The sequence below is a fragment of the Atheta coriaria genome, unplaced genomic scaffold (genome assembly GCF_025399875.1).
Source record: "Atheta coriaria isolate IRGN ID8LTWV9N9 unplaced genomic scaffold, Caltech_Dcor_3.1 hic_scaffold_10_pilon, whole genome shotgun sequence".
Taxonomy (NCBI): domain Eukaryota; kingdom Metazoa; phylum Arthropoda; class Insecta; order Coleoptera; family Staphylinidae; genus Dalotia; species Dalotia coriaria.
Genome location: NW_027045452.1, coordinates 9,299,224 through 9,314,188, shown reverse-complemented (window position 1 = coordinate 9,314,188; position 14,965 = coordinate 9,299,224). Strand labels below are relative to the sequence as shown.

At 34.1% G+C, this 14,965-nt stretch overlaps 1 protein-coding gene and 1 long non-coding RNA gene across 2 annotated transcripts; one reads left to right on the top strand and one right to left on the bottom strand.

Annotated features, from left to right (window-relative positions):
* Positions 1–114: 114 nt before the first annotated feature.
* LOC135800385 (uncharacterized) lies at positions 115–2,454 on the top strand. Its single transcript, XR_010550144.1, has 3 exons — positions 115–500; positions 610–653; positions 2,222–2,454. It is a non-coding gene; the product is annotated as an uncharacterized lncRNA (long non-coding RNA).
* A 2,035-nt stretch (positions 2,455–4,489) lies between these two features.
* LOC135800103 (aminopeptidase N-like) lies at positions 4,490–10,536 on the bottom strand. The gene is given in 9 exon segments (XM_065313222.1): positions 4,490–4,880; positions 4,944–5,205; positions 5,208–5,254; positions 5,314–5,764; positions 5,822–6,927; positions 6,979–7,134; positions 7,186–7,530; positions 7,589–7,937; positions 10,116–10,536. Coding segments are annotated over 9 exon segments (2,985 nt in total). The 5' UTR covers positions 10,147–10,536; the 3' UTR covers positions 4,490–4,642.
* Positions 10,537–14,965: the final 4,429 nt, after the last annotated feature.

Here is a 14,965-nt window from a genome sequence, read left to right as displayed (position 1 = left end):
TTGCAAATTCGCGCACATGGTCTCCTGCTGTCGACGCGCCGCCGTGTTTGCGCATCTATTGCAATTCGCGCTCAAGGCCGCATGCAGTCGACGCGCCGCCTTTGCGCACCTCTTACTTTTATTATCATATACTGTTCCGTCGTTGTTTACGCAGTTTCAGCATGCACTATCGATGGAATGCAGCCAATTTCGTGCCGGGCGCTGATTAATCCAGTCGTGTGTTGAGAGACTTATATCGTTTATTCGGACTTCAATATTCTAAATTTGTGTTATACTCGAAGATCAATCGGCTATTTATTTGTACTTTGTGACTATAGTAATTTGTTTAATATTAGGAAATGCCGGTTTTTGATCGCGTTTGTTATGTATATTACAAGTCACGTGATAGTGGATTTGATAACATTCTTCACTCGGCGTTGTGTTTGGTGTAGGTTGCTAAATTAAGATGTATATCGCCCCCGTGTTGATTCTCATCACTAAGAAAGATCCATCAAGCTCGTGTGAGTATTTTTTAAACTAAACAGCACAGATTATTTCTTGTTTGATTGTTAGCTATAACATAATTCAAATGTATGAAATATATTTGTTTTAATTAATGTTTTCGTTTAGTTACAGCACTCGTTGTGCATGGCAGTCCGATAAGCTGTACATTGGTAAGTTTATAATTCAATTATATTTTTCGGTTAAATTTACATACGCTGTTTATAAACAAGTTTTCTATTTGTCACGTACTACCTACCTGTGATACAAATTAGACAAATTAGTAGGAAATATAATTGTTTTATATTTTTATCTGATAGAGAATCTTCCAATCTTTCATAATCAACAATTCGTGGGATGCTATCTCTTTTAGTTTAAGAGATATTAATTATCAAAAATCGTCGAAAAAAAGTATCAAGCACCCCCCCTTTGGCAACTGTAATTTTCCATGGTTCTTTCGTGTTTGCTCGCGATCTAGGCGTCGCACTAACCTCAGCGCGGCGTCAAAAGATGCGGAATTAAATTTTCCGTCGGGTGGTAATAGTTTGTTGCCGGAATTTCCTCTGTAACTCGTGAAAATTTGCATAAAACTGTAATTTTCCATGGTTCTTTCGTGTTTGCTCGCGATCTAGGCGTCACACTAACCTCAGCGCGTCGTCAAAAGATGCGAAATTAAATTTTCCGTCGGGTGGTAATAGTTTGTTGCCGGAATTTCCCTTGTAATTCGCGAAAATTTGCATAAAACAGTAATTTTCCATGGTTTTTTCGTGGTTGCTTGCGATCTAGGCGTCGCACTAACCTCAGCGCGGCGTCAAAAGATGCGAAATTTAATTTTCCGTCGGGTGGTAATAGTTTGTTGCCGGAATTCCCCCTGTAACCCGCGAAAATTCGCATAAAATTGTAATTTTCCATGGTTTTTTCGTGGTTGCTTGCGATCTAGGCGTCGCACTAACCTCAGCGCGGCGTCAAAAGATGCGAAATTAAATTTTCCGTCGGGTGGTAATAGTTTGTTGCCGGAATTTCCCTTGTAATTCGCGAAAATTTGCATAAAACTGTAATTTTCCATGGTTATTTCGTGTTTGCTCGCGATCTAGGCGTCGCACTAACCTCAGCGCGGCGTCAAAAGATGCGAAATTAAATTTTCCGTCGGGTGGTAATAGTTTATTGCCGGAATTTCCCTTGTAATTCGCGAAAATTTGCATAAAACTGTAATTTTCCATGGTTATTTCGTGTTTGCTCGCGATCTAGGCGTCGCACTAACCTCAGCGCGGCGTCAAAAGATGCGAAATTAAATTTTCCGTCGGGTGGTAATAGTTTGTTGCCGGAATTCCCCCTGTAACCCGCGAAAATTTGCATAAAATTGTAATTTTCCATGGTTTTTTCGTGGTTGCTTGCGATCTAGGCGTCGCACTAACCTCAGCGCGGCGTCAAAAGATGCGAAATTAAATTTTCCGTCGGGTGGTAATAGTTTGTTGCCGGAATTTCCCCTGTAACTCGTGAAAATTTGCATAAAACTGTAATTTTCCATGGTTCTTTCGTGTTTGCTCGCGATCTAGGCGTCGCACTAACCTCAGCGCGGCGTCACCTATCACTTCTTCTAAGTATTCAGAAGGAAACAGGTTATAAAACTTACACTTTTGAGGTTTTTTTGTATCGCCCTGTATAATATAAATTCCTAATCATCAGTAAAAAATTAATTATTTTTTTATTGTTTTGATGCGATTTTCTTTTTAAATTATAGATTTTCTTTTGGCAACACCCTGTATATAATTTTCCAGGGATGCAACGCGAAAACAGTGCGCAATTTGCTATTTTCTAGTGTTATATTTTGTACTTTTGCAGCCGTTAGTACAGCGCGGTTATGCAGGTCATAAACATATTTTAAAATGACGTCATGTGTTCTGTAGGTATTGAACTTGGAAGTTCTGAACTTGTATTGTATTTAGTTTGTTAATAAAGAAATGTTAAAGGCAATGGCTGTATCTTATGACTTGTGCACCCCATCCTTCTATCATTTCAGGTACAGGTCACAACTTGTAAAGTATTTCACAGTGTTGTGGGCGGCTCTGAGAGCGGCGACACTTAGAAATATCTCTACAAGTCCTCAAGGAGTTCTCCCACTCGGGGGATGATCCCCACTATAAAAATTGTTAAGGTATCTTGTATGATTTGTGTACTCCATCTTTCATTTCAGGTACAGGTAAGAACTTGTAAGAATATTTTTAAGTGTCCCCTCTCTTGAGGCGACTTAAAAATTAGAAATATTTTTACAAGTTCTTAAAAGGATCTCCTTATAAGGAGTTCCCTCTCTCTGGGGATGATCCCCCACCATAAAAATTGTTGATATGCCTGATAATTTCGGGGATGAAGCGCAGAGACATCGTAGCTGTAGGATGGGCCGGGAGCAATGGACGAACCGAAGCAGTGGGCGATCGACCAGAGCGCCGGAGGCGCACTGGGAGATCGACCGTAGACTGTCTTATAACGACACGTGCCAAAAAATTTAAAAATTCTGTCACCCCTATTCTCTTTTCTTCCTATACTCTCTCTTCTTCTTCTCTTCTTACTTCTCCTATACTCTCTCTCCTGCTGCTGCTGCTGCTCTCTATTTGCTCCTCCACCATCTTCACTTATTCTTATTGTGGCTTCGTTGTACTTTGCTTTTCAAGTTATTTCTAACATTTGAATCTTGAATTTTTGTGGTATGCAACCCACATTTCGTAAATTTCTTATTATTTAATAAAATTGCCTTCTACAACTGAGATTCGATCCATGAACCTCTAGCATGCTAGCATATGCACATGCCACCTGAGCCACACGGCTCTCTTATCGAATCTTATTTGTTTCAGGTATAAATGTTGTTGTTTTTCTCACCTTTTTAAAAACAACAACATTTATGTACCTGTTATTCACATTTTAAAAACGTACTATCAAATGTGGTCTTTAAATCTAATTCTGAAAACGACAAAATGGAAACATGGACAAATATACTAGCAAATGTAATATTAAAAGTATAGTTTATTGCAACTCATACCATCACAAGAGTACATGTTGAATTTTAATATTATTTGTTGATATTTAAGTAGTTTCAAAGTATTTACTCATTTGATTGTTTCCCCGCTTTTCTTTAACGTCTGATGAATTCTTTTCGTCCATGAAACATTTTCACTAACTGTTTAATTCGTCGAATATTAATGTTACACCCTGACGTGCATTTTCGCGGTTGAAATATTTCACAAATTAATAACACTGCACAAATAAAACCACTGCGACTTCTTAGCCGATGTGAGATATCCGTCGGCCGACGGCAAACATGTGCGCACATTGTAAAACCACGCAATTTTGGGATCCACGCGCGATAATTCATTAACTATTCGTTGCACTCGTCTGTTAAATCAAAATGCTATCCTTACTGACCGATTCGAATTCAACTACAGATTTAAAATCTCAAGAAACGTGATAGGTCGCCACGAAAACCACCGCGCAAAGAAACGCGTGCACACCACGTGGCAGCGCACGATCTACTAGGTAAGAAATGGAACAAGCACTACTGAGCGCGCATGTGACGCGCTGCAACGCGATAAAAAAAGAGGTGTTTGTACACAAACAGTGATAAACTAAAACTTTCTAACTTATACCTGAAATTTCAATTCATTTCATTAATACGCAGAAATCTCGCTATTATACTTCATATATTTCACCTGGTTGCTATTTTTAATTAATTAACCGATCTATAATTGTACACCTATCCGAATCCGAAATCAGAATTGAAAAATTCCTACTTTTAATTTTCAACATAAAAAAGAGAAATCTTTTGCCTTTTTTATAACAAAATCTTTTCTTTAAAATTTTTTGTGCCATTTTGATCATTTTTCAATAATGATGCCATCGTGTAGAGAATTTTTCAAGGATCAAGAATATGAAGTTCTTTTTTTTTCTAGCCCTCTTAGTCGTCGAGACAATTACTATTTTAATCTTCTAAATTAAATTATTCCATGAGGCTGTGAAATGTGTGTCATAATATAAATTATATTCACATCCATATATCAAGTCATAACATTTAGTTAGCTTTACACATAAGGCACAATAATCTCGTTTTAACAATTATGTATGTAAGCATCTACGTATGAATGTTTTAGTTTCATTGTGACAATATAAAGTGTTAATAACCGAAATGGTCACGATGTGCCTCCAGCCATTTGGTCACCGACATGGAACTCGTCTTCATCCATTCTATGTTCATCTGGACATCTTCGTAGACGCGCTTGAAAGCACCCTTCGCGGTCCCCAGCTCCACACTATTCCCGAATGCCACAAGCTGCTCCAAGTCATATGGGGTGTTCATGTACATCGAGAGTGGTTCAATCATCTTTGTTAGCCGATTGAAGGCCATTCCATAACTGTAGCAAACAAAAATATTATGAGATGATATAAACTTCAAGATTTTAAAGTAAAGAACTTACTAATCTTTGAGAGCATCCCAATTTTCACGCAGAAAAGAAAATGCAAGAGTATGACCGCGAATATTTTTGGCCACAGCATAGAAAACATGTTTGCCATCTTGTTTTCGAACACCGGAAGTATCATCCAACATCATGTTGAGGTATTTTCGTAGAAGCCATGGTTGCTCGGTACAACCAAGAGCTTTCAACAGGGCAAGCTTCTCCGAGGGTGTGGTGACGTTAAGGTACATCTGGTAAGCAAAATTGAACTCGGTCTCACCCCTTCACGAATTGCAGTACAATATACAAGATCTTGTAGATTTGCATGGACACTACAACAAAACCAAAACAATTAATCAAAAACAAAAGTGTTAATTCGTCATCTACTTACGGTGTTTTGTAAATCATCAAAGCCCTGAACATGGCCCGCGCTTTACCAACACATCTACTCTCAGAATTCTGGCAAGCCCATTTCAGGATAAGAGGACGCATGCGTTTCATGTCATAAGTATCCGTGGAACTCTCCTCCGGAAGTGTGTTTGCAAACGACTGATCAAATACCATTGCAAGAAAAGTGTTGAACTGGGTGAAGCATTCTTGATTCAATAACATGTTGTAGATGTACTTTACTTTTTCGAAAGCAATGTGGTAAGGAACAAAGTGATTGTCCCAGCGGCCTACGGTGATTAACAGCTTGAAAGGGATGTCATAGTCGAGGAGATTTGCACGTGCTAGGTCCATTGCATTCGCTAATAACTGGGAACGTACCAGAAGAGGGAAGTGTTTGAAGGTATGTGTTATTTGCTTCCAGTTTCTTTCGTCGTAGTTCACGATATAATATCCTACAAGATTAGGAGACTAGGATTAAAAACAACAAAAGAAACAGTTTAAATACTAACCTGAATGTTTCAAATTCAAAAGATAACCCTCTTGAATATCCAACTCCACCTTGGTTTCCTTCTGTCCTTCAATCCAGAACTTCGGTTTCGTATCATCAAAGTCCGCCTGCAACTTGGTAGCATACGAAACCGGGATCCACCATATTTTATCATCATCCGTGTGCTTCTCGGTAGGCCCAAAACGGAATCGCTTCTGTGTCAATGTCAAATTATTATTCTGATAGTCTGCTACAACAGTGACCACTGGAAACCCAGCCTGTCGAATCCACCCATCCAAAATCGTCTTCAAATCATTGTTATGTTTTAATCCAGGCACTCTAGGGTTCCTCTCAATGAAAGCTTGCACAAAATCAATATACTCAGCATTCTGATACTGATGCTTATTCAGATAATGTTTAATCGAATCTTTAAAGTGCTCCTCTCCGTAGATATTCTGCAACATGTGAATAATAGACGCACCCTTCGCATACGCAATTCGATCAAACGCCTGTCGAATATCATCGCTAGACTTCATCTCATTTGACAATGGCCGTGAAAAACTATAGATATCGTTGTCCATTGCGGAAAATTGTTCATTCAACAACAGTTCATTGCTGAAATTCCATGATGGTTCCACATGATTGATGCCACGATACATAAAATAGTTGGCGAAACCTTCCTTCAAGAAGAGATCGTCCCAGAATTTCGGCGTGACCAAGTTACCAAACCATTGATGCGTTAATTCATGCGACATTGTACTAACCAGACTCGTCTTCAGCGACAAATCAGCGTCCTGTTCATCAATAAGTAACGAAGTCTCGCGGTAGGTAATCAATCCCCAATTCTCCATCGCAGAGAAACCAAAATCTGGTACCGCAACTTGATCCAACTTCGGGAGTGGAAACTTGATATCAAAGTACTTCTCATAATACTTCAGTATTCTGGGAGATATTTGGGAAGCGTAGATTGATTGGGAGATGACATCCTTGCGGGACCAGATTCTGTAGGCGCGTCCATCGGTGTTGAACTCGTAGGGCTGCAGGTCACTGACGACAAACGCAACCAAATACGTGGACATATTCGGAGAACGCTCATAGTTATCCCAAGAATAACCAGGCATTTCCATACTAAAAATTAAACATTAAAAAGCATCACGACCAAAAAGTTTACCATTTTACCTGTCTTCGGTATTAATCCGGGGCATATTTGACAAAGTGGTCATATAATTGGGACGTGCAAGGCTCACACTGAATGTTGCTTTGAAATCTGGTTCATCAAAACATGGAAATGCTCGGCGGGCATCCAAAGGAGAAAATTGAGAACTGGCAATCCATCTACAAACACAACAAATGAATATTTTATAGATTTTTACAGTTTATTCTTACCTCAATGTGTTTGTTTCCTTATCCGTGTAGCTACTTCGATAAAACCCTTGATTTAAATCATTCAAGTGACTGACGAAAGTCATGTGCAGGAAATACTGCCCTCCTGGCTTCATGAGTCTATCTAGATGAAATGTATACATCTGATCGTCGCTGTTGTAGGTCAACTCCTTCAGCCGAAGGAAGTAATCGCCCGTGACGTACTTTATTCGAATCGATGGCCGCTCGATACCAATCTCCACGGCGTGCAGGTAAATCTTATCGGTTGCTTCCACACAATCGAAATCAATGGTGACATTGCCAAGTGTGGTAAAGTTATTCTCAATCAAAAACGGCATCAATTTCAGCCTAAAAATGAACTTATGTAATTTTTAATTTTTAATAACTTAAAAATTAATTATCTTACGTATAATGCGTCGGTTTTACGTCGCGTGGTAAACGCTTCAGAAGGATATCAATATTTTTCGCAAACTCCTGCGGAACGGAATCACCAGCAACCATTTTGACAACTGGAGATTGCTTTCTATCCAACGAAGGAATAATACTGGCTTTTGTAAGAGCAGCCGGTGCAGAACTTGCATCACATTCATGTGGTGCAAAGAAGTAAACAGCAAGAGCCGCCAAAACGGCTAACAATATGGCCCCCATGACGAGGAAGAAACAGACAAGTTTCGATATTCGCAGCCGACCTGAAGAATTTTGGGCACCGCTGACGTTGTATTTCTTCACGTGCGGATTCTCCACGTCCGATACGCCTGGAAAAACAGATAGAAAATTGATTAAATGCACATGCACCTTTATAGATACTAAAACTACATTGATTAGAGCGTGGGTTGGGCCTTGGTACACACCCCTAATTTCTTTCCCAGCGTTAAAACGTTTCCCAATGATAAAAACGCCATCGTGATAAGAAAGTGATTTAACTTTTAACCTTTCGCTTTAGAAATTAAAAACAAAAAAGGTTTTGCATCATCACTTAATATATATATATAGTAGTATTGTAGGGTAAGTGATGACATTTTAACGAGCATGAGAGGAAATGCACAGCGAGTGAATAGAATCGAAAATTGCACAGCGTAAAACTAAAAATAACTTTAATGTCATTCAAACACCTCGATTTTTTTGCTGACCTAGAAAATTTTTAGTACAATGTGTACAAAGAAAAAAATAAATCTTTCGCATGTTGTACACGCAATAATTTTTCAACGCAAATAAGAAAAACAAGAAAAGTTTATTTTCTTAGTAGGTGGGAATAAAACACGATTTAAAATAAAATATGACGTCAAATGTTATAATTAACACTAGATGCAGCCCACAAAATAAAAATTAATGTGTTTCGGTGCAATTGCATAAAAGATGACCATGAATAAAATAGAATACTGGAATAAAAATCTATTTAAAGCCAAAAAACACAAAAATTATTACCTTGCCCGTAATATCCAACCATTTTAAATTTTATTAAAAACAATGCACTTAATATACGTAAATGACTCAAAAATAAACTTTTTTATATCCTACAACTGGAAAATCTTGTTTAAACACTGATAATGACAGTCAAAAATTAATAACAACATAAAATGCACACGAGCATAACGTAAATGATAAAATATCTATGCTCATTCACAAAATATTCAACCTGATAAAATCTAATAACTTGTGTTTTTTTCTAGCACGTCGCGACGCTTTTACTTGTGCGTGTTGTGACTACCGAAACGACGCGCGCGGAAATGTGCCTGGTGGAAAACGCGCGCGCGGCGAATTTTCGCGGTGTGTGCGCGCAGGAAAATGCACAGGAAGTGCGCAGCCAGTGCCAGTTATTTGTGTTTCAATGATCGCTGCATTACAACATTTTTTGGCATAGTTTAATATTTACTTTTACAGATATACATTAACAGAGCCATCTGTTAGTGTTCTATTTTTTAATTATATAAAAGAATTTAATACAATCCTGTCTTTTATATTTTACATTTCATTGCCAAGACTATTTTTTGTGTATGGTAAATTTAGTAAAGTTTATTCACCTCACAAACTGTACACTTGAATTTTTTTTCAAAAGATTATAACTCGTTGCAATTGCAATTGGTCATGAGATGTGTTGTAAAATGTCGTAATAGTCGTAATCTTAATTAAAATTGCAATTAATCAACGCGAGCTGTAATTAACAGAAGCTAAAGTTATAAGTTTAAACTTCCTTTAATGTTGTCACACACAACTTTAATTAAAAAAAAAAAAATTGAATTTTATATAGTTTATAGTTTATAATTTTAATAGTTTTCTAATTATTTTTTACGAGAATATTTATAAAACACAAAATGCTATAATATTTTATGTAGGGCATAAAAGTTTGATGAATTTACAACAGAGTGTTTAATAATTACGACGCAAAACATACCAAAACAGGATGTTTTTATTTAAATAACAAAAAAATCTTATGTTTTTCTTAGTTTTTTAATTATTATAAGAAAACGCAATGACGTATAAAATTGATTCTTTCAGATATCGATTCAGAATTAAATTCTGCATCTAATTTCATTGAAACACGATATGTTACAATTTTTTCCTGCTAATTATGAGCGAATAATTAGTTATTATTAAAATTTAACAAACATAATTTTCAACGCCCTGTAACTTTTTTGCAATAATAATTTTATGCATCTCTTCGCCTGATGCGATGCAGAATTTAATGTAGTATTTATTGGCTCTTAAATTATTGTTTTATCTATTATAGTTTTTAAGTTATTAACAAAAAACGCGGATATGAACAAACTTGTAATGTGAGACGCGTAAGAAAACAAACAAAAACGCATGGTAGTAAAAGCTGGAAATTGTGTCAAAGCAGTACAAGTCATGTATTGAATTTCCCGTTCCCGAAATAATAACTAAATCTAAAATTAACCTTAATATTTATTAACAAATTAAAAATGAAGACTCACTAGTATATTCCAGATCTTTTCGATCGCCCATTTTATCACAAATTATTTAAAATTTAATTAAAGCCAAAGTAAAATCAATTAAAACATTTGAACACACGATTAATTAACACTTATGCGGCTGAACACGAAATTTTTGGCTTGTTGACCATCACAATGTCACAATCACAATAATACAATTGAAGCGAATTGCATCGAGCGTGCTTCGTTTTCGTTGTGCGGCGCCACACACTGCGAAAACGCTCCTCCGCGTTTAGAATTAAAATTAAAACCTCACATTAACAAAGTAACACTAACGCTCTACAGCTAATATTTACACAATGAGCACGCAGTTCAATAATATGTTCATTACATATTAAAATAGTCAATTGGGCGATTCACGACAAGAAAACAACGGAAAACTCAAGTTGTCGCAAGTTGTGTGTTGTGTTTGCGATGACTAGTACCTTACTACATAAATGACATAAAACATTTTATTTACTTCACCGGTGCGAATATTTTACGAACATATTTCACCTACACACATTCTCCTACGCATTTATTTACCCACGGTGATTCATTAATATTAACAATTGAGACTATCGGAATAAAATCAAGAACATTGTTTAATTCTTCATCAAAATATAGCATATGATTTAAATCGTAAACATGTCCAAATTAAATACAATTTTAACTGCGCTTTATTTTTTTGTGACGGAATGTCCATATGATAACACTATGTAAGCAATAGCGGTCTAAAAATAGAAAAATCTTGTTTTTTCGCGGTTTTTTGTTAATAACTTCAAAACCATAATAGATAGAACAATAAGTTATAAATGAGAAAATACTACATTAAATTCTGCATCGAATCATGTAAAGAAGTGATTAAAAATATTATTGACAAAGAAGTTACAGGGTGTTAAAAATGATGTTTGTAAAATTTTGCAAATACCTAATTAATTGCTTATAATTAGCAACAAAAGGTTACAAGGAACAATGTTTTAATGCAGTCAGACACAGAATTTAATTCTGCATCAACATATGAAAAAATCAACTTGATATGATAATTAGTTTCCTTGTAATCATTTAAAAACTAAACAAAATGCAAGATTTCTCAATTTAAGACCGTGATTCCTCACATAGCGATTAGTCCATATACCTATATTGCTTACAATGAGAAAACTATTAAATATTTATTTAAAATATAGCAAAATATATGTATTCTTGAGCATTTAAAGGGCAGTTTTGGACTTCGTTTGAATTCAAATATATAACACGCCTAAATATATTGCAATTTTAACTCCGATTTATTTATTTTTTGTCACGAAATGCCCATAAGAAAGCAATATGTAAGCAATAGCGGTCTAAAAATAGGAAAATATTGTTTTTTCGTGGTTTTTTGTTAATAACTTAAAATCCATAATAGATAAAACAATAAATTATATATGAGTTAATACTACATTAAATTCTGCATCGAACCACGTAAAGAACTGACTAAAATTATGATTGACAAAGAAGTTACAGGGTGTTCAAAATGATGTTTGTTAAATTTTGCAAATACCTAATTAATTGCTTATAATTAGCAACCAAATATTAGAAGGAACAATGTTTTAATGCAGACAGACACAGAATTTAATTCTCCATCAACATATGAAAAATCATGTTGATATAATAATTAGTTTTCTTGTAATAATTTAAAAACTAAACAAAATGCAAAATTTCTTAATTTAAGACCGTGATTCCTCACATAATGATTATTCCATACTGCACTGTGCCTATATTGTGCACAAGGAGAAAATTGTTAAATATTTGTTTAAAATATAGCAAAATTTATCCATTCTTGAGTATTTAAAGGGCAGTTTTGGCCTTAGTTCGATTTCAAATATATAACACGCCTAAATATATTGCAATTTTAACTAAGATTTATTTATTTTTTGTCCCGAAATGTCCATATGAAAGAATTATGTAAGGAATAGCGGTCTAAAAATAAGAAAATATTGTTTTTTTGCGTTTTTTTGTTAATAACTTAAAAACCATAATAGATAGAACAATAAGTTATAAATGAGAAAATACTACATTAAATTCTGCATCGAATGACGTAAAGGAGTGATTAAAATTTAATTGACAAAGAAGTTACAGGGTGTTAAAAATGATGTTTGTTAAATTTTGCAAATACCTAATTAATTGCTAATAATTAGCAACAAAATGTTAAAAGGAACAATGTTTTAATGCAGTCAGACACAGAATTTAATTCTGCATCTACATATGAAAAAATCAACTTGATATGAAAATTAGTTTTCTTGTAATAATTTAAAAACTAAACAAAATGCAAGATTTCTCAATTTAAGACCGTGATTCCTCACATAGCGATTAGTCCATATACCTATATTGCTTACAATGAGAAAACTATTAAATATTTATTTAAAATATAGCAAAATATATGTATTCTTGAGCATTTAAAGGGCAGTTTTGGACTTCGTTTGAATTCAAATATATAACACGCCTAAATATATTGCAATTTTAACTCCGATTTATTTATTTTTTGTCACGAAATGCCCATAAGAAAGCAATATGTAAGCAATAGCGGTCTAAAAATAGGAAAATATTGTTTTTTCGTGGTTTTTTGTTAATAACTTAAAATCCATAATAGATAAAACAATAAATTATATATGAGTTAATACTACATTAAATTCTGCATCGAACCACGTAAAGAACTGACTAAAATTATGATTGACAAAGAAGTTACAGGGTGTTCAAAATGATGTTTGTTAAATTTTGCAAATACCTAATTAATTGCTTATAATTAGCAACCAAATATTAGAAGGAACAATGTTTTAATGCAGACAGACACAGAATTTAATTCTCCATCAACATATGAAAAAATCATGTTGATATAATAATTAGTTTTCTTGTAATAATTTAAAAACTAAACAAAATGCAAAATTTCTTAATTTAAGACCGTGATTCCTCACATAATGATTATTCCATACTGCACTGTGCCTATATTGTGCACAAGGAGAAAATTGTTAAATATTTGTTTAAAATATAGCAAAATTTATCCATTCTTGAGTATTTAAAGGGCAGTTTTGGCCTTAGTTCGATTTCAAATATATAACACGCCTAAATATATTGCAATTTTAACTAAGATTTATTTATTTTTTGTCCCGAAATGTCCATATGAAAGCATTATGTAAGGAATAGCGGTCTAAAAATAAGAAAATATTGTTTTTTTGCGTTTTTTTGTTAATAACTTAAAAACCATAATAGATAGAACAATAAGTTATAAATGAGAAAATACTACATTAAATTCTGCATCGAACCACGTAAAGAAGTGACTAAAAATATGATTGACAAAGAAGTTACAGGGTGTTGAAAATGATGTTTGTAAAATTTTGCAAATACCTAATTAATTGCTTATAATTAGCAGCAAACTGTTACAAGAAACAATATTTTAATGCAGTCAGACTCAGAATTTAATTCTGCATCAACACATGAAAAAATCAAGTTGATATGATAATTAGTTTTCTTGTAATAATTTAAAAACTAAACAAAATACAAAATTTCTTAATTTAAGACCGTGATTCCTTACATAGCGATTATTCCGTATACTGCACTGTGGCTATATTGTGCGAAATGAGAAAATAGTTAAATATTTCTTAAAAATATAGCAAAATTTATCTATTTTTGAGTATATAAAGGGCAGTTTTGGCTTTCATTTGATTTCAAATATAAAACACGCCTAAATGTACTGCAATTTTAACTGCGATTATTAATTTTTTGTCACGAAACGTCCATATGAAACCAATATGTAAGCAATAGCGGTCTAACAATAGAAAAATCTTGTTTTTTTGCAGTTTTTTGTTAATAACTTAAAAAGCATAATAGATAGAACAATAAGTTATAAATGAGAAAATACTACATTAAATTCTGCATCGAATGACGTAAAGGAGTGATTAAAATTTAATTGACAAAGAAGTTACAGGGTGTTAAAAATGATGTTTGTTAAATTTTGCAAATACCTAATTAATTGCTAATAATTAGCAACAAAATGTTAAAAGGAACAATGTTTTAATGCAGTCAGACACAGAATTTAATTCTGCATCTACATATGAAAAAATCAACTTGATATGAAAATTAGTTTTCTTGTAATAATTTAAAAACTAAACAAAATGCAAAATTTCTTAATTTAAGACCGTGATTCCTCACATAGCGATTAGTCCATATACTGTACCGAACCTATATTGCGCACAATGAGAAAACTATTAAATATTTCTTTAAAATAATGCAAAATTTGTCTATTTTTGACCATTTCAAAAGCCGTTTTGACTGTCTTTTGATTCCAAATCAAAGGCACGCATAAATTTCAATATTTGCATACGTGAATAATTTTATGGCTGTGAGAGAAACTTCAACTTTGTCGGCGGCCCGTAAAGTTGCAAACGTGCAAAATACCGTACTATGCATGCACATCATGCACCACATTCCTTTCGTGACTTCAGCACTCGATGAAAGAAATGATTGAATGATTGTTTTCCTACCGATTGTTTTCGCGACATGCCCTCACACACAAAACTTACGGGACATACATTTTAATTGCGTGTAATTGCTGGATTACTAATATTTAAATGAATAGACTTTATGCAAATTAGTAATTTGGCAATTTGTATACTAAACGTGCTTAAAATTATTAATTTTATGCAACCAAACATTTCGCGAATGAAAAAAATGACAAAAACATGACATTTTAATCGAATTATATAATTTTTAACAATATTGCATGTCAAGTCACACGATAAACTTGATTTTATAATAAAAATGATGTCATATTATTGTTTAATTTTTTTATTATGAGCGTGCGGTCGCAATGGTTTCTA